The sequence below is a fragment of the Cinclus cinclus genome, chromosome Z (assembly GCF_963662255.1).
Source record: "Cinclus cinclus chromosome Z, bCinCin1.1, whole genome shotgun sequence".
Lineage (NCBI taxonomy): Eukaryota > Metazoa > Chordata > Aves > Passeriformes > Cinclidae > Cinclus > Cinclus cinclus.
Window position 1 is genome coordinate 5,641,706 of NC_085084.1, and position 27,127 is coordinate 5,668,832.

Here is a 27,127-nt window from a genome sequence, read left to right on the forward strand (position 1 = left end):
ATGGGTGGCTTTGCAAGGCACATGCTGGGGGTGTTGAGGAATCACTTCTTGATCTATTAGCAAACCATGCAATTATTTTTCAGGATTTTTACAAGCAGTAGGTCTTGGTGTTCAAAGTTAAAAGATTTTTTTCCCCCTTGTCACATGTATAACTGTTTTGCTTTTTTTAGGACTCTGGCAGCCATTGAAACTGTGGCATATTTTGCTGGAAATACTTACAAAGCAAGACATGCTTGTGGTTGGATCCAGTCCACTTTCCCCTTAGTGGAGGGCTCATTCAGCAGAGGCATTACAATAAAACTTGATTGTTAATGCAAAGTGCTGCAGACACAATATGGTCTGAGTTCCACGGTGGTGCCTGCTGGCATTTAACATGCACAGTGCTTCTTAAAAAGCAAAAAAACTTATGTTTAATATTGCTGCAGCACTGTGAAGAAAATGGCAAGCAAACAAACAAAAGAACTCAGCAAACAAACTATGATTGGATGGTTGTAATGGGTGGTTTGTATTACAATCTATGTGTAGAGATTCAGGTTGTGGCCATTTTACTATCAATTTTATACCAAAGCAGGTTAAACTGACTGTCTGACCAGCATCCTTAACACTGTGGCAGCTAAGCATTTTGGAATGCTCACATGGTGTGTTTGGAAACCCTTTGTGTGCGCTGCATTTTTCCGTTCAGTACGAGGCTGAGCAGTAATCAGCTCACCACTAATTAGAAATCATTCCGTGTCCTGCACCCCATTATTATACACAAATTATGTCAGACACAAAGAATTCTCAGAAGGAAAAGTTCCTGAAACACCTTCAGTTGTGCATTTCCCAAACAAAAAATATGAAACCAAAAATCTTCTGTTGTTTTTAAATAGCCATTATGGAGGAAGCAAAAGCCATTTATCTACCTCTCATCACAACTGGAATATGAGGGAAGTTCACTGTTCTGGGTAAGGCAGGAACAAAGATGCAAGTTTATCTTACTGTACTTTCCTGATGTTAATGATATTTTCATAAACAGGTTGGGAGAGCTGTGTTTTAAAGTCCAGCCCTCCAAGAAGCAAAGATTTAACCTAACTGTGCACAACAGCTCTTCACAGGTGTTTTGTTTGTTTGTGGTTGCAGGTATTCACTGTGACAGTGTGTGTGCTGAGGGACAGTGGGGCCCAAATTGCTCTTTGCCTTGTTACTGCAAAAATGGAGCTTCCTGCTCTCCAGATGATGGGATCTGTGAGTGTGCACCAGGATACAGAGGCACAACTTGCCAGAGAAGTAAGGCCAACAGAAATTCTTGAAAAATCTCTGTTTCTCCCTCACTTGCTTGGAAAACATATCATACAACATCATAATGTTTTGCCAGTTTTAGTGTGAAAGACTAGGAAACACTCCTTGATTGGACATTTTGTCAAAATACATGAATATTCAGGAAAAAAAAGGGTTACCTAAATGAACAAATGTTTCCATCTAGTAGTGCTCTTTTTGTTATGGTACAGCTTTCCTTTTATTCACTGTCTGTCCTGTGGCACTGTTATGAACATGACTTTCCAAGAAATCTTGTAGGGGATTCCATTCTGAGTAATTTCCAAGTGTGATTGATGAGTGTTAAGTTTGTAATACAGATAAATAAAACATGCATGAGTTTCAGAAACTAAAAGCCTTCCTGTTGAGTCTGCTAGGGACCATTAGCTTAGTTAATATTTGGAGTTTAACACTTGTTTTGTAAGAATAGTCAGTGGAATCAGACCCCACAGTAAGCAGAGGATGTCAAGTGTACCCATGGTTCCTTTTGAAAAACTTGTCTTGGAAAATACAGCTTGCAGGAAGAGAGATACAGATGAACTAAGGAAAATCATGCCAGAATCAGGAGGTAAATAATAAGTCTGCCCTCCCAAGATTGTCACAGTTTTCCACCTGTCGAGCTGTCTTCAGTTTGAATCACTGAACCTGTGGACGAAAGGTGTTCAGGGCAGAGAAATGTGAGTTGTCTAGAACTGGAGAAGAGCTCAGTTTCCAGAGTAGGTCTCCCAGAAACAGGATCCAGGAGCAGTGGGTTAAGGACAAGCAAAGATGCTTCTGGCTCTTCCAAAAGAGGTTTAAAAGGCAGGAGATGACCTGAAATGGTCACTATCAGGGGGAAGAACTGTCACTGTCAGGAAGGTGAAGGTCTGTCAGTCCAGGAATGGCAAAATTTCAAGTTGAAGGCTGTGACATGGCACTGCTAAATCCTACATCAGTGTGACATTAGTATTCCTTGAGCATTTCTGACTGTGAGCAGTAATTATTCTCACTATCTGATCTCTAAAGGACCCTGCAGTCAATCAGTGCATCCAAAGTGTAACACTGCCATGTAAAAATGTTCCCTTGTGTTTTGGAATTGTGCCTATAACCTGGACAAGAGGCTCCCAGTCCAGTACCCCTCTGAGGCACAGGCTATAGGCTGGGAAGACAAAGGTCATAGGAATAATTTGGATCCTGGTCAGAAACTGCCTTTTCAGTAAACAGGAAGACGTTTTGGCACTCCTTCACTAGGATAAGTTAATCTCTCTGGAGAGATCCTGGCCATATAACTTATATCATGTGTGTAATTAAAAGACTAAATGTTGAATGAAATTGAAATAGAGAAAATATTTCAAGGTAGTTTTGTCAGTGCTAATTGTAGCTGTTCAGGTATTTCTCTTGATCTTTTGCCTAATATTCTAGTTTTTCAAGAAGTAAATGCCAAAAGGGATTAGATGAACAAAGAAGAAGAAGCAGCCCTTTTTTTTCTCTCCTTTTTTCTCTTTTTCTTTTTGAGAAACTTGTGCTTTTAGCATCACAATAACTGGATAATTCTGTATTTCTAGTCTCAGGTTCTCTGAAAGTTAGAGTGACTCTGTACCATGTAAAAGAAAGGTTGATTGGAAAACATCTGTGCTTTTCACCCAGTGAAGTTATGGCTGTTTGAATTCCAAGTTAGGAAACACATCAGGAATAAAGGTCTAAGATGACCTTACTCATCTAGAGATAAAACTATTTTCTCTGTTACTTCAGATGTTCTTCAGAAGATGTCCTTGTTCATCCAAATAAAGTATGTATGCATTCCAAACATTGTCTGAGTTCAGGGTGGCTTGACATATAATGGAATGTCAACAAAGTTGTGATGAAACAGAATGCACCAAATCCTCAAGGAGAGCCTGCAGATCTTGTTTTGGGAGTGTAAATCACTGAGCTGCACAAATAACAATGACCACCACTGAGGTTGGAAAGCAGAGCGAGTTCCAAGCCTGGAGCAGGTGCCCTGCAGGGTGGCTGATGGCAGGACATCAGCAGTGACAGTTTGTCCTTTCTGGTTCCAGTCTGCTCTCCAGGGTTCTACGGACACCGCTGCAGCCAGACCTGCCCCCAGTGCGTGCACAGCAGTGGCCCCTGCCACCACATCACTGGCCTGTGTGACTGCCTGCCTGGATTCACAGGAGCCCTCTGCAATGAAGGTACAGCTGGCCAGAAAGACTCTGTGGGATGCACTCGCCAAGTGCTGGAATGATTTCCATTCCATCTCTTGGAAGCTGTGAAACTGAAGATATTTTCTGTTGTGGAATGTTCAGTTTATAAATCGGGAATCTTAGGCTCTTTCATCCTTCAGTTTGAAACCCTCTGTACTTTGAATTGCATTATTCGTGTGGTGAATATGGAAATTGTGCTCACCATAATTTATAATACCTCACTTTACCATTATACTGAGCAATACCTCTCTTGATCCAAATGTTGGTTGTGTTCTCCTGAAATGAAGAAAATGAAGTCTCGTTCTGATCACTAAGGAATTCTAATTCTGACAATGCCTTTTCAGTATGTCCCAGTGGCAGATTTGGGAAGAACTGTGCTGGAATATGCACCTGCACCAATAATGGGACTTGTAATCCTATTGATAGATCCTGTCAGTGCTACCCTGGATGGATTGGTAGTGATTGCTCTCAGCGTAAGTACCAGGGTTTTTTTCCCCTTTAATTTTAGAACAAATTACCAGGGTCCAGCTATTTAAAATATTTTTTTTGTTGTTTTGTAAAGAAACACTGTCTTAAGTCAGAAATTAGGACCTCATGGTAAATAATTGAGACATCCTAAACTTCTCTGGCCAGGCCAAAAACAAAGCTGAAATTTTCTGACACGTTAGTGCTTTGGCTGCATAACCATCCTTGTTCTCACTAAGCATTTGAACAGTTTGTTAAGAAATTTTTCACTGTGCTATTTTTTTTAAGTGCTTGTAATTCTGTGAAGAATTTTCCTCTTTCTTCCTTTTATAATTATTCACAGATAGACATTATTAGTGTCATTCTGCCTAACTCACTGAGTATTGTGTTGGTGTGCTGAACTCATTGAATTCTTCGTTACTGACTTAAAAAGAAGGGAAGGTCCTAATTTTGCTATTTTTTGGAAAGTTACTTTATTAAATAGTTACTCCCCATATGCCTGGATGGGTCTATGCAATTTACTAATTAGAGAAAATAATTGTTTTAAGGAAAACACTCACAAGAAACATATCCAGTCCCATAAGGTGCTAAAAACCACACAGTCTAAAACATACATGTGCCAAAATTTCAGTCAACCCACTTGTGTGAATAAAAGAAGCTGCACCATACCCTGAAACATCAGATATAGTGCTGGGGTTTCCAGGGAAGTGCATTCTTTAATAATATGGCTCACTGGTTTATATCATTTATGGTTTGACTGGCCCAGGTTAACAGTCTCTGCACAAGTGCAGGGTAACATCTGGTCAGTTTGGGAGAAGAGCCTGAAAAACAACTTTCCTGGCTAAATTGTGAAGTGATTAGTATGCACAGCCCACTATATACCAAAATAAATCTTGGGCCCATTCCTGTGGAAGCCAATGGCTACAAAGGTCCCTATTTTTATGGTAAAATAAGTAGGTAGTTGGGAGAGTAGCAGAATAGGGGTATTTAGGAGGAGGAGGGACTTACTCACTGAATCAATATTAAGAAAATGGTGCCAGCAATATGAATGGAAGTGTTTATTGAGGCTGTGCTCATGGACCATAACAGAGGAAGTTTATTTGCTTTGTATAAAGGCCTTTCGTTCACATGGAAAATAATGATTCCATTAGTTTCTTTCAGAACCAGCGACCTTTTTTAAACTTCTAACCTTTTCCTGTATGTGATGTACATTCCTTCTTAGCTGATCACTTTCAAACACAAAAGATTAGTAAAAAATAATTACAAAGCACAGCTGAAGTGAAAGTAACAAAAAACCAAACTTAGTGCTTTTTTTCAGTTCATCGTAATATAATTTTTAATGAACTGAAATTTGGGGAAAAAGGTGATACTTTGGAAAAGTACAGTCCACATATACATGAGTCATTATGCAAATGTTTACAGGATTCAAGAGTTTTATTGGTCTCAGGCAACCAGATCAGTACAAAACAATAGGGAGTTACTACCCTTTTGAATTTACACAGGAATAAAACCAAGGCTTCAGAGTCTAACCTGTTTTTTCTCTCTTCTGAAATACTGTACAATGTACTTCCATAAAACTATTTGTAAAGTACTAAATAATTATTTATTATTTATTTTTAAAATACCAAGTACTACCTAAAGTACTGCTTTCTTTACTAAAGGGAAGAAAAACCCTCAAGATGAGAATCCTACTCAACAGAAAGGGTTTATTCTTAGAGTACCCTCTTCACTTAGTGATATTCTACCACGAAGAAAATTATCTTTTGCTGTCTCGGAATAGTAATTAGTATTTTGGAAGCACTTCACAGTTCTAGTGGCAGCGCATAGCATCAGACTCATCCATCATGACATTTCCAAAGCAGCCAGTAAATTCTCTCATAATGAGTCGACAAGATTGAGAGAGACACAAAATAATCTCCATTCTGGGGATAATTACTTTTTGTTTAGAAGTATTATATTGATGATTGGACCCATGGAAGCAACTGAGTTGACCAGATTAAGGTACAGACCTGATAATCTTCACCACTTTTAGGTAAATATATGAAATTTAACAATGGAAGCACAAGAAGCAGGCTCAGTATTGATCTAAAGCTCTAGGCCATATAGAGTTTCAACTTTTTCTGTGTTCCTTCACTTTTTGAGATTTAAAAGCTGTGTCACCTTGACTATTTGCAGAGTAAAAAATAAGTGAAGAAAGGAAACCTAAAAGAAGCCTTTTCTATGAGAAAACTCCTGTGAATGTCCTGTTTACTTAGTATCAAGTATGCATTTTTCACACATTTAATATTTTTCAGCACTTTTTACCTGGAGTAAAACGATGCCTTATGTGAAATTAATGAATAAATCTGACTCTTAGCTCAGAACAGAGCAGCCCAGAACATGAACGTGGGAGAAAAACAGTGAACACCAAACAAAGCAGTGCTCATGTGTGAATGGAAGCAGCTCTATTCATGTGCATCAAGGAACCTTTGTCATATGAGGTTAATTAATTGCTCTGGGTTGTTGCAGCTTGCCCACCTTCCCACTGGGGACCAAACTGCATCCACACATGCAACTGCCACAATGGAGCTTTCTGCAGTGCCTATGATGGGGAGTGCAAGTGCACCCCGGGCTGGACTGGCCTTTACTGCACACAGAGTAAGTGAATTTTGTGTTCATTCTTGGTCTGAACATCAGTGACAGAACTGTCCTCCAGAACAGCTTGAACCTGGAATTCAAATACTGATACAGAAGCTGTTTTTATTTAGAACCTTGAAAGATGATTTCACCAGACTGTTAACATCATAATTTCTTTTGGAGTTTTCTTAATTTTAATAATGCATTAATACTGATATTTTTTCCCCCAAGAGCTTTTTGTTAAAGTAAAATAGCTGCGCAGTGACAGGGTGTAGGTATGTGGCATTCATCACATGCTGGCTAAAAGTTCATACAAAGTTTGAGAAATAATCATTTGTTAGAAATAAATATGGGTAAAGTTGACTTCTTATCTTTTTTATATCAGTTTGGTTTACCTTCAGTTCAGGTTGCCTCACTGACTGTGATACTGGCCACAACCCCTGTGTTTGACCAAGAAAAATAGGACTGCTGACTGTGTTTTGCATTCAGTATTCAAATACTTGTTTTTCATAAAATCAGAACTTCACTGTTTCAAATGAGTAATGTCATAGTGGCAAAAAATAACAGATACATTACAGGACCATATGGATGCAGTTCTGGGAGACATTCACTATGCTGGTTCAGCTGTCAGCTATCAGGGGATTTTTTTGCTTCCTGCTGGTGAATAATGATCTCTTTGCAGTGGTGTGTCTTCTTCATACTGAAATGGTTTCTTTGTGCAGAGCTCAGGTACAGTATGTTGTTGTTTTGGCTTTTTTAATGCTTCAATATTAACTATGAAGGAAACACGTCCAGAGGTTCACTGGTAGACTCCTGAAGTGCCCTCTTCCTGCAAATCTCTTTTGAAGCCCATTTCTTCAAGGGGTTGTCTCTGCTGTCTTTTCAGAACCTCTACTGCCAGCACCATTTCCAACCTCATTTTGCCTGATGAGTGTTTTAAACCACTCCAGACAAGGCAAGTCTTGGTCCCTTGTGCTGACAGAACTCTCCTTTTCTAGAGCTGCAGGAGTGAGCCCTCAGTAACACACTGAACCAGAGTGTTTGTCTTCCAGAGCAACTGTTCCACCTCTCTCCCTTCTCCCTCTGCTTGTGTTGTAGGGTGTCCTCTGGGGTATTTTGGGAAGGACTGTGCCTCAATCTGCCAGTGTCAGAACGGAGCCGACTGCGACCACATCAGCGGGCAGTGCACGTGCCGGACGGGCTTCATGGGGCGGCACTGCGAGCACAGTGAGCACACCCCTCTCTCTGCCTTGGGAAATAGCCACTGGCCTCCAGGGCCAGTTCTGATGGGCACAGAGCTGTCTGCAGGCTTTCCCAAACAGTTTAAAACCCAACAGGCTTAAGTTGTTAGGATTGTGGTGTTTGTTTCTTTGCACTGCGTTTTAGTTGCTTTGGGCATAACACTAAAGGAACTCCCAATTACTCCATCATGTAAAAGCAACAAAATGAATCCAAGGAATTGTCATTATCATTCTGTGAAAGCATCAAAATCTGTCCATTAGCATAAATCACAGTGACAGCTAATAGTTGAAAAACTGGAGATAAGAACTAACGCATCAGTGCTGGTGGATGAAAATAATCTTGGCAGTGTGGTTTTACAGCACAGCTGGTTTGTGAAAGCATCGTAGGTGGCGTTTTGTTTTCACATGTGTGTGGGTCTCTCCTCAGGAAGATCAGGGATAACACCACTGACATCACTGGTGCAATATTTTATCTGTAATTTTGTACAACTTTAAAAGAATAATCAGGCTTGTGAGCAGAGGACTGTTTGTCCAAGCTTTGCTGACTTTACAGAGGTCTGCTCCCAAATTTGTGCATTCTGATGACATCTGTTTTTCTCCTCAAAACATCACAAATGTTCAGGAAAAGATAACTTTTTAAGATAGTCTCTTCATGTCCAAACATCACTTTGATTAATTAGGCAAATCTAACTCTGTTATGGATTTTGTGTCTTATCCTACAAGTTGATAATAATGATCTAGCAATGTTAAGCTAAATGTTTTGGTATTCATTCTAATTCAGATCTTAAAATACCAAAATATTATGACATAATGGGTTTTGCCCACCCATTTACCTCAGTACTTATAATCTTGTTTTATTGAGCATAATCAAGATAAGGAGGAGGTACATAAACATGAAGTTTTTCACTTGAGTTGGGATTTGTCAAGACTACAAGACCATTCTCTGGCACCCATTGTGTACATTACTTTTTAGATTATTCCAAATTAGGAATGCATGAAAGATGAGTTAGATTCTTTTGAAAGAACAAAGAAAAGTAAACATAGTTGCAGAACTCCTGAGAAATTTCAGAAAAAGTGAAGAAATCCTCCACTTGCTAAAACCATCAGAATTACTATAATGTGACAGGCTACATTGTACAGTACCAAGAGGTGGCAGTATAAAAGAAATAATTTTTATCATTGTAGGGTAATTCTCTACCAAGATACTTTCATGAGGTAGGAGACACTTTGGTTGGTAATTAATTGTTGTATTCAAGTAGTTCAAATTATTAAGTACAACTTTCCCAGTTGCCTTATTCTCCATAATGTCAGCAGTTTCTCACTGTATACATTACAGTATCAGAGCCTGCTATGGGCAGCAGTTTTTTTCTCTGTAAATGTCTGTTGTATTTTAGACTCACTGTTTGGGCCCTTTCCTTCTGCTGTTTTACATCAGCACATGTGTCACACCACAGGACACCATCCAGGTGTCTGGCTCTACGTTTATGATAACAAGATTTTTCAGGCACTGGGATCTGAGTCTTCTGCTTTCTTCTACTCTTTTTACCTTTTTTGCCTGTTTTTTTTCCCCCCTTGATTCCTCACTGCGCTGTCTTGGTGGTATTGCAGGTGAAGGATGAATGCACATCCAAACATAGTTTCTCTGTCTCCTGCACTCTCCTCTTAGGAGCATTACCAGGGGAGATCTGATACTGATGACACATTGCCACCTGCTGCCCACGGACAGGAACGTGCAGGGTTGCACTCTGGTGCTGCAGACCTGTAACTTCAAAGCTTTTAATCGGTTTTTGCTTGCTTTTGTTCTGTGCAGAGTGTCCTCAGGGCACGTACGGGTATGGGTGCCGCCAGATCTGTGACTGCCTGAACAACTCCACTTGTGACCACATCACAGGGACCTGCTACTGCAGCCCAGGCTGGAAAGGAGCCAGGTGTGATCAAGGTAAAGCCCAAAGATTTAATGGTTGCTTTTTTGAAAGAGTCACTGTCATCTTTTCACACAGAAACTGGATTCACCTACTAAACACCATCTCTGTGTCATTCACTAAACAAATCTGATAGGTGTATTTAGGTAGCCCATTCTGTTAACTCATGTAGGTTTTGGAAGCTTTAAATTAGATGCCTCAGTGATAATTAACTGCAGCAAAGTAACTGGAGTGTAGATTTGAATGAAATTACAGGGGTGTGGTGCTGATGCTTTACCTGCCCTGCACTTCTGCCCAAAGAATGTTCTAACTTTTCAACATCACTTTCCTGTGAGGATTCCGAGTGTTTTTCCTTTCTGTGAAGATTGTTTTTCCTTAAATTTAGGATTGGTTTCTGGCAGAGTTATATTCTGGCATTATTAAATACAATTAGATTTAGAAGTGAATTTTTTTCTCCTGCTCCTGGCATGTGACCCCTCTGGATTTATGTCACTGATTTTCCTTTCTTCTTCTATTCCAGCTGGTGTAATTATAGTGGGAAACCTGAACAGCCTGAGCCGTACCAGCACTGCCCTCCCTGCTGACTCCTACCAGATAGGAGCCATAGCTGGCATCATCATTCTTGTCTTGGTTGTGCTTTTCCTGCTGGTGCTGTTCATCATTTACAGGCAGAAGCAGAAAGGGAAGGAGACACACATGCCCACCGTGACCTATACCCCTGCTATGAGGGTCATCAATGCAGATTACACCATTTCGGGTTTGTGGTGTTCAAAACATTTGTTTTTTTCTCTTAACCTCTTGGCTTTGTGCTCAGATCTGCCCCTAACAGGGCTTGAATTCACATATTTCTGTTTTTTGATACCATGGAGGTGGCCTACCCTGGCAAACTGTGTTAATTGTAAACAAAAGTGACCATGTACCTTGCTTTCCTGTGCAACATTTTGCACCCTCAGACTTTTCTTCTCTGTGTTAAACATGGACATTTCTATCATCTGTGGCTGCTTTTCTATACAGTTGGAGTGTGGCAAAATCTGGTTTCTGCAGGGGACTTTAAATTCAATGCCAAAAGTTTGAATAGAGAAAGAGTGTAGAAAATCAGGATTTTGCACTATCAGTGGCAAGATTCTGTAGAGAAACAGACAGCAAAAGGTTTGAAACTAATTAAGGGGAGGAGCAATGAAACCAACAGGAGTTTTTGGCCTATAAAAATGCTTGTGAGTTGGGATTCAATGGGTACATGAAACTTTAGGCAATTGTGCTTTCTGAACACCACTGTTAAGGAAAGCAGCAGCTGAAGAAGGGAGCAGGAGGACTTGTCATAGTTAAGAAAAAGCAAATCAGCAAAGGTCCTGGTGTTCTTGAAGCACTAGAAAATGTTGGTGGAGACTTGACGGTACAAGTGACTGTAATGATGACTAGAGAGGAAAAACAGAGCAAGGGACCAGAGTGGAGAGTGGAGTTAGCAGGTTACACTTGAGAATGCTCCTTGCTAAAAGTGAGGACATGTAACATTGTAACTTCCTGTGCTGTATCATTCCTTGGAATGAATAAAAGCTATTTGGATTTTTAAGTTTTTTTGTTTGTTTTTTTGTTTGTTTGTTTGGTTTTTTTTTGAGAAACTCTAGGTCAGATTCAGAAATCAGTGCAGCAGTCTCAAAAACTTAACCTTCAGAAGGAAATTCCATCTTATTTTTCGTTGTTCATTTTCCTTCCTTTTGCTTTTCAGAAACCATCCCTCACACCAATGGTGGAAATGTCAACAGCCACTATTTCTCTAACCCCAGTTACCATACTCTGACTCAGTGCTCCAGCCCACCTCATGTCACCAGCGTGGAGAGATTGACCTTGGCAAAGGTAAAGGAGAAAACCATGGAAACTGCTCTGATAGGCTTTAGTTTATTTTACATTGTTCCCTATTCTCTACTCCTATTCAGCTAGTTTTTGCTCTTCCTGATTATCACCTGGAAATTCAGCAATTCCTTACAATTTCAGTTTTATTACCTCTCTTTGAAATAGGCAAAAACCAGCCAGCTGTTTGTGAACCTGAAGAATATGGAGCCTGGAAAACGAAGTGCTGTCATGGACTACACAGGAACACTGCCAGCAGACTGGAAACATGGTGGCTACCTCAATGAGCTTGGTAAAAAAAAAAGAAAAAAAAAACAGGAGGAGAATGTGAATGTTATTCATTGTACATGGGATGCATCCCTTAAGGCAGGACAAGATCAAAAAGTGACCCCTTGTGAGGAACGGTGTAACAGTTTTTGGTGCCCAGTGCAGACATGATATAAAAAATATCTCATTTTTATTGAGAGATTTCCTTATTGATTAGTTTCACCAAAAAATGGGGGTTTTACAGTGTCTGTTTGGACAAAATTACAAATTCTTATTAAATAAATGAACGTTTGCATATATTCTTCTCCTTTTTGAATCCCTACAAAATGAAATCAGTGCTTTCAAAAGTTTTTTTCTATTACCTGATCCACTTCAGGTGTAAATAGTAGATCTTCCCAGAGAAGCCTCCTGTCTGCTGAAAGACAGAGCACTGTCTTTAAGAAGAGAAATGCCCAAGAAATGCTGAGAGTTGCTGCATCCTGCTTTAGGCTGTCTTTTCATCCTTTTCCACTCTCATGCGTTCCAAAAAGGCTGGATTGCACTGACCAGTGAAAGTCTTTAAAAGGACTTTCAGTGGCAGTATAATTCAGGAAATTGAATTACCTTCACTTCTGGTACTTCCATACATCAGTCTCTGGAATTTGGAACAACAGTATGCAGCACTGGGTTTTTTCCCTGCTCTTCCCCAGCCTTGGTCAAGGCACAATTCAGGCTCAGATCTGTAGTGTTTGGTTTGGGTTTTGTTTGGGTTGGTTTTTTGGTGTTTTTTTTCAGAATGGGATTTCAGTCATCATGTTCAATATTCAGCTTTGTATTTCCTTAGAGCATTTTACCTCACACTAAATGCTCCTCAGAGACACTTGCTGTGGTCAGCCCAAGGCAGGAGGATCTTGAGCAGCAGAAAGGTTCCAGAGGACTGGATGAATGTTGATATTGTGTCTATTTCCTAGAAAATCAAATAGGATTACTTGGGTAACTCCAGGCTGGAGACCCGAGTATCAGACTTGTGAAAACAACAGGACAGGTGACACGAGATCTCATAAATACTAATGGGGTAGGAATGAAATTAATGCTTAAGTCTCCTTAAGTAATATCATTTCCATCTTGAAAACTACTAAAGTGGTTTAGATAGTGCATAGATAAAATCATTTTAGGCTTTTGTAATGCTTCCAGCAGAGTACCACAATACAGTCGAAGGAATAAATTGTCTCTGCACAATATCAATCAAAGCTGTTGGAATGACTCAGTAACCAGGAAGGTGCCAGGTCACTGAGGACATCTGTTGGGCACTGCTGTTTACATTTATTGAGAGAAATTTGCAGTAATTGCAGGTAATTGCAGAGTTGTAAATTCAGGTGCAAGATGTTGAGGCCACTGGGGCTGGAGCAGGGTGACCCTGATTCCAGAGGGATTACATTTGGAAGCAGAGCATTGAGAATTGGAGTGATCTCTGTGCACCTGACATTTTCAGGTCAAGGTGGGATACCATTCTGCTAGGTAGTTTTTATCCAGACAGACAAACAAACAAACAAACAAAGAAACAATCAAACAAACTGTAGGGCAGCAGCACTTCTTAGAATTATTCAGGGGTGAGTAACTGGCATTATGGGAGGTCAGACTTGATCATTTAATGGTCCCTTATGACCCACCTTCCCTGCTCCTGCTGGAAAATGTGCAAGCAAATAGTACAAGTGCTTCTGCACCCCCATCCTGGGCAGTTCCACAGTCCTTAGGAGAGAATTATTCAGCTAGGGCAGAAATGAGTGCCAAGGCAATTCCTAAACATTGAGATGCTGCTGCCTAATCACTTTTGTTTTCTTTGATTTTAAAACTACTCTGTTTTTTATGTAATTTTCTCCTCAGGTGCTTTTGGACTTGATAGGGGATATGTGGGGAAGTCCCTGAAAGGTGAGGTTTTTCCTGATGTATTTAGATGAAACTACATAGACATGCCTTGTACTTTTCTAAGTTACCTTTAGTTTATAGGTGAAGAGAATATAAAAGTAATTCTAGACTAAATGTTTTGTAGATACCGTACATGATTACTTAGACAATCAATGCATGATTGGTTTGTTCGTTGGTGTGGGGCTTTTTATCTTTTTTGAAGGGAGTTGTTGGTTTGTTGTTTTTTTTTTCTTTAAACTAAAAGACAAAACCACCAGCCAAGCCATTTTGAGTCCCTTATGCGTAACAGGGATCAAATGTTTTCTGCCATGCTCAAGTCACAGCACAGCTCAGTTCTAGACTGCAGAACACATGCTGCCTGTGCTGAAAGGCTGTAAAAGAGAGACAATTCCAACTGCAGCTGGCTTGGTCTGCATGAGCACAAACCTTCACTGCATGCACTGGAAAGGATAGGAAAGGAAGACCCTTGGAAAGGATATCAAAATACAGAGGCACAGACAGGAATGAAAAGCTTCCGAAATTCAGGGTAGTGGTCTGATACTTTGATCTTGTGAATGATGCAGTTTTCTCACAAGACTTTCCACTGTACCCCCCTGATGTGTGTCACTCACTGTTTGTGGTACCTGATCAGGGCATGCCAAGGGTGCCTGCCTGGATAGCCAAAGAATGGAAAAGGTACAGCAAGGTCCCTATGGATGATGAGTTAAACACATAGACAGAGGGCAGCTGGGTTGTCCCCTTGTGTACAATAGGCCACAATTAAATTGACAGAGTGATTTCTTACACCTGTTTTTTTCCTGCCCTCAGATCACAACAACCCCTGCAGCTCCACGCTGGGGGAAAAGTGTCTGGAAAGCTGGGACAGGCCCTGGGGGTGCTGGTGACAGCAGCTGGACACGAGCCCAGGGGTGCCCAGGTGGCCAAGAGGCCGCTGGCCCCTGGGCTGTCCCAGCCATGGTGTGGCAGCAGGAGCAGGGCAGGGACTGTCCCTGTGCTGGCCCTGCTGAGGCCACACCTCAAATCCTCAGGGCAGCTCTGGGCCCCTCACAACAAGACAGGCTTTGAGAAGTTGCACATCAGGAGGAATTCCTTCCTCAAAGGGCTGTCAAGCATTGGCCCAGGCTGCCCAGGGAAGTGGTGGAGTCATCATCCCCAAGGAGATTGAAAAGATGAGAAAATTTGGCACTTAGGAACACAGTTAACGTGATGGATTTGACAGTGTTATATCAACGGTTGGACTCCACGATCTGAAGCGTCTTTGATAACCCAAACCATTCTACAATTCTATGAGTACAGAAAGCCCAATTTGAATGAGTCCCAAAATCATGAGCACTCATCCACTGACAGGTCCACCAGGTCAGTCTCATGTTGGATATGGAGTCAGGAATGAGCTAAGGAAGTCTCATGCTAAAAAACACTATCAGGAATCAACACAGAGAACAAAGTAACACAAACACCACAAAATCACTTGCAATCACAGCAAGAGCAAACATGTCTGAAAACAGTTCGTCATCCTTCAGTTAAATCCTGATATCACAAGCCACCAGATCTTTCCATTCCAGGTCTACTGTGTGTGCCTTAGAGAAAACTTAGGAGAAGCTGGTTATGCTTTTAGTGTACTTAAATTCTGCAACTTTGCACCACCCAAGCCATCCCTAGAAACCATGCTGCCATTTGCCCAGACATTGCTCTGGAACAATCTCAGATCAGTTATTTCAAGTGTCCTGAGTTCAACACCTGGAGGGGCAGAAAGTGTTCTGCAGGGCTTATTAAAAACTGATTCTACAGCCTATCTCTAAATAATACTAGGAGCTATTTTAACCAGATATGAAGATGCTCAGGATTTTGCAAAAGTAATTTGCTGGTAGCAAGATCAAGCCCATTAAGGAGCACAGGAGCTGAGATGCTTTCGTTGATTGCTGTAAAGAATTTTGAAGCGCTGCTACTTGTTTCCATTTAAATGTTTACTTCTGAGTGACTTTTTAGAGCTCAGCATGAAAGAAAACAGTTGTTTGGCTTTCTTTGGTAGCAATGCCCATAGCAGGCAGCAGGCTGGAGACAGTAACATGTTTTTCTTTTTGTAGATCTGGTGAAGAACTCGGAATACAATTTAAGTAATTGCTCGCTGAGCAGCTCTGAGAACCCCTATGCTACTATCAAAGACCCACCAGCTCTGGTGCCAAAGAGTTCAGAATGTGGCTACGTGGAAATGAAGTCCCCAGCACGTCGTGACTCCCCCTATGCTGAGATCGCCGGCTCTGCTACAGCCAGCAAGAACGTGTATGAAGTTGGTAGGTACAAAATCTGCCTCTGGATGCTGGGGCTTAGGGACAAAGAGCACAGGGCTTTTTATTCCTTGATTCAGTTTCATCAAAAGACATGAAAATCACTGGAAACACAAAATGATGGGATTAGAGTCCATGTTCTGCTCAAAAGCTGTAACAACAGCATTCTTTACTCTTTTGCTGTAATTCACACAAACAGGGTTTGAAGTACCTTCAGCTCTGCTCAGGTACTTCTGAATTTCCCTGGTGTGAAAGCCTTCTTTTGAACAACAGCATATGATAAGCTTGGCATTTGATTGCAATGGAGTTCAGCTCTAGGTGAGATTGAGCACAGCTGGAATTATGGATGGCAGGGTTGAAGTTCTCTTGCCTTCTCTTGATCAGAAAAAAATGGCAACTCCATCCACAGACACAGTATTCCACTCATATGGGCCCTAGCCAGTTACCATATTTCTGTAGTTACAGTAAACTTTGGGGTCCTGTGGATTGGTAGCTATCCTGATCACCTCTGGGCTGGAATAAATTGTGTCCCCTGCTACAGGATATATTTTCCTTTTCTGCATGCAAGTAGAGATCACTGAAATCCATCAACATACCCATTCTGCTTTTAAGAAGTTTTATCAAGCCTTGAGTAAAAACTTCAAATTCAAGTTGGTATACTGTTGTTTTGTTTTGTTTTGTTTTTTGAATTTGCTGAAATTAAAGACACAAAAGGAAGAGATGCTGTCTTGTTTCTGTCTGTAAAGACACTCATGTCAGGGCCCTGCTGCAAGTGCAAAGCAAAAACACCAACCTGTGTTTGTACAGCTACATTTGAGGACTCAACACATCGAGGAATCTTCCTGCTGCAGCAGAAGCTGAAATGAAGTCTCAGTGTTTTCCCTAAAGTTGTGTGCACGCTCTCTCTCCTCACAGAGCCCACGGTCAGTGTTGTCCAGGGCGCGTTCGGCAGCGGCGGCGGGCGCTTCGGCCAGGATCCCTATGACCTCCCAAAAAACAGCCACATTCCATGCCACTACGACCTACTTCCCGTCCGAGGGAGCCCCACACCCTCCACAAAGGGGGTCAGCAGCAACTGACCCAGCAAGAAGCTGATGCCTACAGCCCTGGGACGCTCAAGGGGCAGGGTGGCACGGTCGTGCTCCTTCCTCTCTAGTTTACCATCTCTCTTGGCTCCTCATCTGTCTGCCAGATCATTGCTGTACCTTAAGCAGAATCTCAGCATGAGGTTTGTATTGACAGATGGACAAATGCCACACTCTGGGGATCCTGATTCTTCTGCCTTTTTAAAATTTTGTTTTGTTTTGTTTTGTTTTTTGTTTTTCACGGCAGTACATTTTCTAGCAACAGGTATGCAGCACATTTATATTGTAATATACTGGCTTAAAAAATAGTAGTTTGCAGATTAGTCTTGATAACATCACATGTTAATGACTTCAAGTATAGGCTTCATGTCTGTCATGTTCCAGAGTAGTAATACTCCGAGGACAGTGCAATTTACCAAATACCACTTTGTACAGGTGATCTGATTCACCAGTTACTCCCTAGTAGAAGGAAATCTGCCTTGCCAAATTTTACCTTCCATTCTTATCTTTAGTCAAGACATATTCCAAGAAGCAAGATCTGATGGGGATAAGGAAGCACAACGTTGCAGTTGTTTGGGAAATCCATCATCAGCCATTGCTGTCCATTGCAGGTGGTGGATGTGCTTGGCTTGAATAGTTCTGGAGATAAAAGAATTGAATCCATCACAGTATTTACATGATGATTCATGATCTCTTAGTACTGCAGACCCAGCACCAGTCTTCAACAAGTATTTTGCTACAGTTCAGCTTCATGTGTTGCAGTTCGGACCACAGTTTCTGCCACACACAAATGAATGATCCACAACATATCAGTTATTACTTCAAACAATATGTCAATAGAATCAAGTTTCTTTTTGTCACCGTGGACTGATTATGTAAGGAGTGGACAAAGGTGATGACTTCTGTAAATCTTAACTGCAAGGAAGGGTTTACATTTTATAAAAAGGTAGTAATAATGACTGTAATATAGGATAAAGATAGTAAAGTGTTCTGACTTTGTTTTCTTTGAAATAACTAAACAAACTCTTTGCATCCTTGCTAAAAAGGCACCTTTTCTTTTTTATGGTTGATGTAGGGAAACACATGCTTAAGCTGGTCTTTTGCATTGCTAATAATGTGACACATGTACTTCCCCCCACCTTCTTGAACTCCTGTCTCCATTCTTATGCTGTGTGTCTGTGTTTTTAGTGAACTAGCTTGAAACTGCAAAAATATTCTAGTGTGTGTGTCCATTTCTTAATGCATTTTTGCCAACTGGCTTTTATTTTGTCCATTTCAAGGGACCTCTGGGCAGAGCAAGAGGATCAAAGTAAGAATTCAAGAGATGTTTATCAGAGGTGATTAAAAATACATAACAGTTCAGATTAATTCATTCATTCAGGGGAAGAAAATCAAGGTGGTTTTTTGTTGAGATTGACAACAAGGACACAGAAGAAAAGGAAAAAAAAACAGTTCCTCCTTATAGTTTAGCTTGTTCTGCTGACCATGTGGATGGAGCCCCTTTTTCCCAAAAGAGGTTTACAGTCCTTCCAAAAGGTCTGTTATGAACTGCAGCATTTGGTGGAAATTAAATTCACCGAGGTATGCATCCTGGACAGAATTGTCCCCAAACACATCAATCTAAAAATAACATGGTTGTTATAGACTAGACATCTTCTTCCAGTGAGAAGATCCTTTCAGGAACCTAAGAGTGAAGTGCCAGCATTTACCATGACCTGGCAGTGCCTCTGTAGCACCTTGTCCCAAGGGTTGGTGTGTCACTGATGGATGGGGAAGAGGATATTGGCTGTTCTGCAGTTCCCTGGGCATTTCTGTTACATCCTTGGAAGAATGAATTCCATTATCTGTGGGTTTGGAAAGTACAGATACTAGCTAGAAGATTTCTGAGGCTGGTTGCCATTTAATCCCTTTCTAAGATGAAGTAGTGAATGTAGCATCTAGATAAAATGTCGAGCTACTGGTATATACTTTCTTTTTTGTATAGTGAGAAACAGACTTTAAAATGAAACCTTTCATCTCTGAAGTCATGAATAGAAAATCCTCCATTTAACAATAGGGAGCTCACAAAAACTTCTTGCTCTTTTTGAAGACCACTGGGTAAATTATCTTCATCATATAAATAATTCTTTTAACATAGAAAACAGTGAAGAGCTGAATAAATGTCAGGAGGTTTTTAAAATGTCCAGTATGTCACATATCCTCGAGTGATATATTCAGTCAAATATTCATGAAAATAGATGAATTTACTGTAATTTTACTTTTTGTGTGTATTCTAAACATACATGACTGAGGTCTGCCTTCCTGCATGAGAGTTTAAAACTCCTGCTGTGCAGTCAGCAGCAGCAGCAGTGTAGAGCTGGATCTGCAGTACGTGCAGGGCAAACAAATGGTTTGTGAATTTACTTCAGACAATGATTGCTGGTGAGGTGCTCAGAACATTGATTTCCTGGAGTGCACTGTGCTCTCAGCTTCAGAGATCCCCAGCTCAGTCCTCGTGGCTGCCAGACAGCTCTTCTTGTAGATCCCACGGTGGTCTTCACACCATTGAAATACTTCTGAAGGTGCATTCTGTAGAGTGGAGGAGGCTGAATGGCTCCATTGATGGAACAATTTTAGCAGGCACTCAGAGAGCTGGCTTCACCACAGACAGGAATGGAAAGCGATACCTTGCCTCCATATATTCACATTACAACAGTGACAAAAGACAGCACTGAAAATGGAGGTAGCTCTCCCCCAGCAATGTGTCACCATTTGAATAAAATCTGCACCAAGTGAAAGCTGACTTCAAGGTAGTGACTCTAAACTTTAGGCTTGAAATACTGTAGGCATTATTAACTCATCAAAGTATAACAAACCTCATGGCTTTCTACCATAGCCAAGATTTTCATCACAACACGCTGTTCCACATCCAATCTGTCCTTATCTTGATCTACCCTGAGAACTTCCATTCACTTGAATTGGAGATGCACATGCAGATTCCAGGAAGGAAGATTTCATTGTACTCACTGTACTTTGTGCTCAGACAATCTGCCAGTCCATATTGAAGTGAAGTTAGGACAAAATCAAAAGTGAGGAATGTGTTATTCTAAGTAGATTGGATTTTCAAGTACACTAACAACAATTTTTCATCCAGTATGTTCCAAATAATCATTCTTCCACCAAAGCTCTAAAGCCCAGACTGAGGAACACAGAGCTAGCTTTGATAAACAATGCTTGATATTAAAGATTGTATATACAGAAAACCTTGTCCTTTGATATACTCACAGGAGTGCTAGAGCACTGAACGTAATTTTTCAGTTTTTTAGCCCACAAGACTTCACTTTGATACGATTGAACTCTATTATATTTTTAATGAAAACCTTTCAAGTATGCCTGGCTTTTTTTTCTTAGTTGTAACTAAAAAAGTGTTTTGTTGTGAGAACATGTTTTCCAAAGATGACTGATGTTCATCGTTCTCCCTCTCACTACCATGTATTTCACTTCACGTACCTGTAGGTTAAAACAATAAAGTTTTTAATGAAGGATGGGTACTGCTTTGGAATTTTATTTTTGTTTCTTTTTCATTTGCCTACAGGGGATCTTGAAATAGCATGGGAAATGTAGGAAATGTCATTTGGGCTCTCATGGTTTCACCTCAGCTGGCAACTGAGTACCATGCAGGTAGTTACTTCTCCAGGGAGAAGAGGAAAGGATACTCTGTGGGTTGAAATAAGAACGGTTAAAGAATTGGAAGAAAATAAACTACTAGTAATAATAGTAATGCTAAAGTAGAAAAGTCCATCATAGAGGTCTAATATTTCAGATTTAAAAAACTGCAATCCAGTGTTGTAAAAGTATAGTTCTTCTTTCCAGGCTTTTCTATGCAAAGCTGAGAAACTCGGTATTCCTTCAATGCTTTTGAAACAACAAGGGGCTTAATCCTAAGTAATTCCCTTGTTTTACATTCGAACTGCCATCTTCTTAATAAAAAAGTAACAAAGACTGATCTTGATTAACTATATACGGTAAGTAATCATTGGTTATAAATGAATATTTTCCATTAAGAATCAAGTTTCCACTCAAGGAAGGAAAAGGGTCTGGAATACCAGAATCCCAGAATCAATCAGGTTGGGAAAGACAATGAAGATCATCAAGTCCCAGACTGTGAGCTAACACCACCTTATCCCAAAATTATCCTAAATGGGGGCCAAGAACTGGACACAGCACTGGAGGTTCAGCATCACCAGTGCAGAGTAGTAGAGGAGAAGAATCTCTGTCCTGCTCCTGCTGGCCACACCATTCCTGATCCAGGCCAGGGGCCATTGGCCTTCCTGGCCCCCTGGGCACACGGCTGGCTCATGTCCAGCCTGCTGTCCATCACTGACCCCAGGTCCCTTTCTGCCTGGCCCCTGTCCACCCACTCTGTCCCCAGCCTGCAGCACTGCAGGGGTGGCTGTGGCCAAAGTGCAGGACCTGGAACTTGGTCTTGTTGAAGCTCACCTTGTTGGATTTGGCCTCTGGATCCAGCCTGTCCAGGACCCTGTGCAGAGCCCTCCTCCCCTCCAGCAGATGCACACTCACACCCAGCTTGGTGCCCTCTGCACATTTGCTGCTGGTGGACTCAATGCCCTCATCCACATCCTCAATAAAGATTCTAAACAGGAAACAGCAATGCAGATGTTAAACAGATGTTAACAGATGGCCCCAGCACTGATCCCTGGGGACACCACTGGTGACTGCCTCCCAGCTGGATGTGCCACCACTCCCCACCACTCTCTTGGCCCAGCCTCCAGCCACTTCTTGACCCACTGAAGAGTGCACCTTTCCAAGCTGTGGGCTGCAGCTTTTCCAGGGAATGCTGTGGCTCACCGTGACAGTGGCTTTGCTGAAGTCCAGGCACACAACATCCACAGCCTTTCCCACATCCACCAGGCTGGTCACCTGGACATACAAGGAGATCAGGTTGGTCAGACAGGACCTGCCCCCCCTAAATCCACGCTGGCTGGCTCTGATCCCTCAGCCATCCTGGAGGTGCCCTGTGATGACACTCAAGGTGATCTGTTCCATCACCTCACCAGGCACCCAGGTCAGGCTGACAGGCCTGGAGTTCCCCAGATCCTCCTTCCAGCCTTTCTTGGGATGGGGTCACATTGGCACCTCCACTCCTCTAAGACCTCCCTGGTGAGCCAGGAGTGATGATAAATGGTGGAGAGCACCTTGGGGAGCTCATCCAGCAGCTCCCTCATCCCTCTAGAATGGATCCTATCTGCTCCCAGAGACACTCGTGAGCATGTGAGTGGCTCAGCAGGTTCCCAGCTGCTTCCTCCTGGATTACAGGGGTCTGTTCTCCTCCCTGGCCCCATCTCCCAGCCCAGGGGACACTTGTCCTGAGCATGACCACTCTTACTGTTGAAAAGTGACCCAAACAAGGTGTTCAAGTACCTCTGCCTTTTCCCCATCTTTGCCTACCTAATTCCCTCTCACATCCAATAAAGAACCCAAGTTGTCCTTGCCCATCCTCTTCCCTTCATGTATTTAGAAAAATATTTTTATTATCCTTCACAGCAGCCACCAGCAAGTTCTAACTGGGCTTTTGCCTCTCTAATTTCCTCACTCATCCCTCACAGTGAAGGAACTGAGCACAACACCACCAGAGCTCCTGCCCCATCAACCAAGTGACCCAGAGCCTTGAAGTCCTTTTTAACTACCCAGGTGCTCTTCCTTTCAACCTCATCACTGCCAGCCTGGACAGCCTTGTCTCTGCCCCACACAGTCCTGAACTTGGGGATGCTTTTGATCAATGTTTGTGTGTCCTCAGATGGAGAACCTGCTGTCTTCATTGTGCGAGCCTTGAATCCCACACTCTGTACTGCAAAGTTGGAGGAAAGAAGCCAGGGAATGAAACAAGCCACCAAAGTGTTCTCACTGGAACACTGGTTTGAAAAACTACACATTAAATACTAAACATGAGCTGCTGTGCATTCACCTTAAAGCTGTGCTTGTCTTGGCACTTGTTTGGTCCCAGTGCAGAATGGAAATGACCCCTCAGCCAAATGGAAGCTGTGGGGTTGTCTAATCCAGTGCTTTCATCTCTCTTCACCCAGTCAGCTGGAATGGCCTGAGGATCACACAGAATACACAGGTATAAACACCATTCTGCAGTGCAGCAGGAGACCAGACAGGCTGTGCAAGGGCATCTCAAATAGCCCTAGAAAACCAATATTTAATACTGGAAGAGCCCTCCTTGTACCAGTAAAGTCCTGCCATCAGATGAAAGATAAGTAGCATCATGTTGTGTAGATTCCTTATAGCTTAAGACACAGGTTATTTGGTGTTGGGGGGTTAGTTCTTTCCCTTTTCCCTCTGTGGAATTTTCCCCACTGTCATGCTAAGATACCTGTTGACTGGTCCCTGGTGGCAAGGGGGAGGGGAGAGAAGAGGGGAAACCCCACAAGATTCAAACAGCCGGAAGAGGAAGCAGAAGGCTCTGGCTCATCCCATTTCCCCCTCAGAGTTCAGACAAGAAGGACGACCACCACCTGTGGTCCCATTCCTGCCATTCCAGCGCCGGGAGCCATCCTCACTGCTGTTGGACCCTGCCCTGCTGCCTTCTCACTGTAACCTGCCACCATCCAGCACTCTGCTGAGCATTGGGACCCACACCGTGAGCGAAGGGCTCTCTCCATCTCTCTCTCCCCCTGGGACAGCTCTGCCATCACCCCCAGCCCTCCTGCGGCTCTGTGGGACCTGCCCGCCCCCAGCACCGGGAACTGCAGCTCAGGGAAAAGGTGCGTGCAGCCAGAAAGGGACTGGGACTGAGTTACTGTTCTGTTTGTGGGTAATTTCATAGCTGTTGTTGTTCTTGTTTGTCTTGTTAGATATACTAGGAAAGAACTGTTATTCCTATCCCCATATCTTTGCCTGAGAGCTCTCTTAATTTCAAAATCCTAATAATCTGTAGGAAGGAAGGATCACATTTTTCAGTTCAAAGGGAGGCTTCTGCTTTCCTTAGGAAACACCTGTCTTTCAAGCTAGGACAGAGGCACAAGAATCTTCTCTCAGCTGTCCTCTCAGAACAGTTAACCCTGTTCAGTCAGGCCAATGTGCCCCCACTCTGTTCCTGGATCAGCCTAGTGCCCTCTCTGTCAGTCAGGTTTGGTCACTCCCGCCCTGTTCCCCTGTTGGTTCTCATGTCCTAACGCCACCCCTGTACTGCACCTATATCCCCTGGTCATTGGTCCCTTATACCTTATAGCCTGTCCCGCCAATCCCATGTACTTAACCTGGATCCTCAGCACAGGCTTTTGCCCTTTGCCTCTGACCCAGGACTGTCCACGTGTGTGACTGCAATAAGTATCACTGTGGAAACCATGCAAAAGCCCTTCCTGCTTCTTGCATCATCTCAACAACCTCCAAACTACAACAAATGGCGCCCAAACAGACACATTACTCTTTAAAGGCATCCAGCCGCCACTCTGAGAGTTTTTTGACCTGGATGTGGCGAGTTGAAATTTTGGGTCGCTCTTCACTTTTTTTCTCCTTTTACTTTCAGGTGCTTGGAAGAACACTTGTGTTGAGATGTAAGCAGGAATCATCTACCCACAGCAGGAGGTCTACCTCCAACAGTCTTTGCCACAAAAATTCTTATTTTTCAAAGGGGAATTTGAAGTGTTTGTACATTTGTTGTTTGAATGTTTTCCTTAGGTTTCACGGGACTCATTTCTAAACAATGATTTTTTTTGGATGAAGTTTGGAGAGAGCTACAGATTGTGAAGGATTTAGCAGTGCTGAAATCTTGTCATTTGTTTTGTATAATTGCTTTGAGTGTTCAGAGTCCTGATGCATATTTGGGAAATGCTAAACCCCAGTCAAAATCCTTTCCTCCGTGTTCCCTTCCTCATGCCCCTACACCCCTGTCACAGGAAAAGTTTTCTTCTCCAAGTTTTCTGGTCCTTAGCCCTGCTGCACAGGATAGCTCCCACTGCATGGTCGCGGCCACGCGCTCAAAATGGTGGAGGCCGCATGACTGCAGGCATGGGGTCTCCCATTCAGCCCCTATCCTCCTCAGGTTCCTTCCTTCCTGTTTGGGACCCTGCCCTCAGACACGGACTGCCCTCTGTTTCCCATGGTGCCAGTCCCTCAAGAAAAGATGCTGAGGTCGGAGGCGCAGCTCTCAACTGCCAAATTACAGTTGCACCAGTCATATTCAACCAAAGGGAAAAAAACCCCTCTTGGGAACCCACTGTCATCGCACAGCTTGGGAAGCTCAGCAAAGCCGGTGATGTTTGTATCCAACAGAGTGAACGCATTCACCTTGGTTGCCATGGCACCGCAAGAGACGGCAAGGGCGGTGAGTGCCGCCACCCTCCGCAGCCACGGCCATGCTGAGCAGCTACACCTGCCGCTGCTGAAAACCCACGGCCGCCCCGTCACCACTGCCCGGGCGGGGCCTGCCCCAGGCCAGGCCCTCAGCAACCCCACCACCTCCAAGCAAAAGGACAAAATGGGAGCCGGAATCAGCGGTCTGGCTGGGGTGCTTCTGCACAGCTCACAGCAGCACCTGCACCAGACTGCCGCGCCCCGCCAGCCTTGGCACCGGAGGCACCGGCAGTGCCACCAGCAGCAGCGCCGGCCACACTGCCGCTGCTGGAGCACCACATCCCTTGCGCACCAGCCATGCTGCCCCCTCGCCTGTGCCACTGGAGAGGGGAGTGGGGGAAGCCGCGCATGCGGGCCCTCCATTCCTGCCACAGCAACAGTATCGGCACCACTGCAGCCAGTGACAGCCTTGCCAGCAGCAGCACGTCCAGCAACAGCACAGTCCCCAATGCAAACTCACTGGCAAAAGTAAAAGAGTCATTGCCACAGAAATTTTAGGGACAGAGAACTGGTCAGTGTGAGAAATAGATACGGGTTGGTCACCAGAAATGATACCGTGGAAGTTATGTTTGTTCATCAGACTGTTATGAAGAAGAATAATCCCAGGAAGTGTCTCCGCAGTGTAGAGATGGAGAGACTGTGGAATTTGATATAGTACAGGGAAAAGAGGGCCCCCAAGCAGCCAATGTCACAGTACCTGCTGGAGTTCCCATGCAAGGCAGCAAACATGCACCAAACTATCCACATCCTAGAAGATGCTGTCCCCCACACAACTGCCAAAGAGATGTGTTATAAGTAAGTTAACATTCGAGGGTGGAATTGGGGTTTTAAAAAAGGTGTGGTACATTGATTGACTGTTATTAATCATTTGTGTAGAGTGTTAATTAATTGTTGAGGTTGTGAATTGTTATTCAATTTTTCTGGGTAGTTGGGGGAGGGAAATTATGATTGACAAATTGGGGGCGTTACAAGGTAGGTGCTCAATGGACAGAGAAGAAAGAACCTGCTAGACCATTATGTCATGAAGTGAGGACAATGGACGGTGTTATGATTGGACCACACACCAACCAATGGGGACGATGGATTCGAAAATTAATGGCCCAGAATGAACCATGGTATGAACCAATCGGTAGGCAAGAATGGAGCCAATCATGAAAGGGATTGAAAAACGCACCAATCTGGACTGAACAAGGACTATAAAGACCCTCTCTGCACTGAGGTCCTTTGAGGGAACTTGGGGTCCTGAGAAGTACCCTGTGCTGTGGGCACAGCTGTTAGTTGGGGTTTTGCCTTTCTGGCTTACCGAGTGGGGTCTAAGCTTATCCTGGGCTCCCGCCTTCGGTGCTTTTATAAATAAAAACCAAGTTAAGACTTTTAAATTTTTTTTGGTTGTTTTTAATAATTTTTGGGGGCTTGTCCGGGATTTATCCACATCCTGAGGCGGTCTTGAAGTAGGATTGGACTGGGAAGACGCGTCCAGCCGATTTTTTTGGCCCCTGGACTTCAGGACCATGGAAGGGATGGCTAGATCAGCCTGAGACCATTGAAAGCACAGTAACCCAGACAGTGATGAGCGGGGCTCGTGATGCACAGGTAGGCAGTGCGAGTGGGGTAGCATGCAGGTGGGGTGCAAGGACACCTAGGGACCCTTGTGAGTGG

General features: G+C 43.0%; 1 protein-coding gene across 1 annotated transcript in view; it reads left to right on the forward strand.

The window, feature by feature from the left end:
* Positions 1-17,104, forward strand: part of MEGF10 (multiple EGF like domains 10) — a 62,913-nt gene extending 45,809 nt beyond the window's left edge. The window contains exons 13-24 of the mRNA XM_062513577.1: positions 1,120-1,266; positions 3,330-3,464; positions 3,821-3,949; positions 6,450-6,578; positions 7,656-7,784; positions 9,609-9,737; positions 10,241-10,477; positions 11,447-11,574; positions 11,737-11,860; positions 13,699-13,743; positions 15,825-16,031; positions 16,941-17,104. Coding sequence (XP_062369561.1) covers positions 1,120-1,266; positions 3,330-3,464; positions 3,821-3,949; positions 6,450-6,578; positions 7,656-7,784; positions 9,609-9,737; positions 10,241-10,477; positions 11,447-11,574; positions 11,737-11,860; positions 13,699-13,743; positions 15,825-16,031; positions 16,941-17,104 — 1,703 coding nt within the window. The remainder of the gene's footprint in view (positions 1-1,119; positions 1,267-3,329; positions 3,465-3,820; positions 3,950-6,449; positions 6,579-7,655; positions 7,785-9,608; positions 9,738-10,240; positions 10,478-11,446; positions 11,575-11,736; positions 11,861-13,698; positions 13,744-15,824; positions 16,032-16,940) is intronic.
* Positions 17,105-27,127: the final 10,023 nt, after the last annotated feature.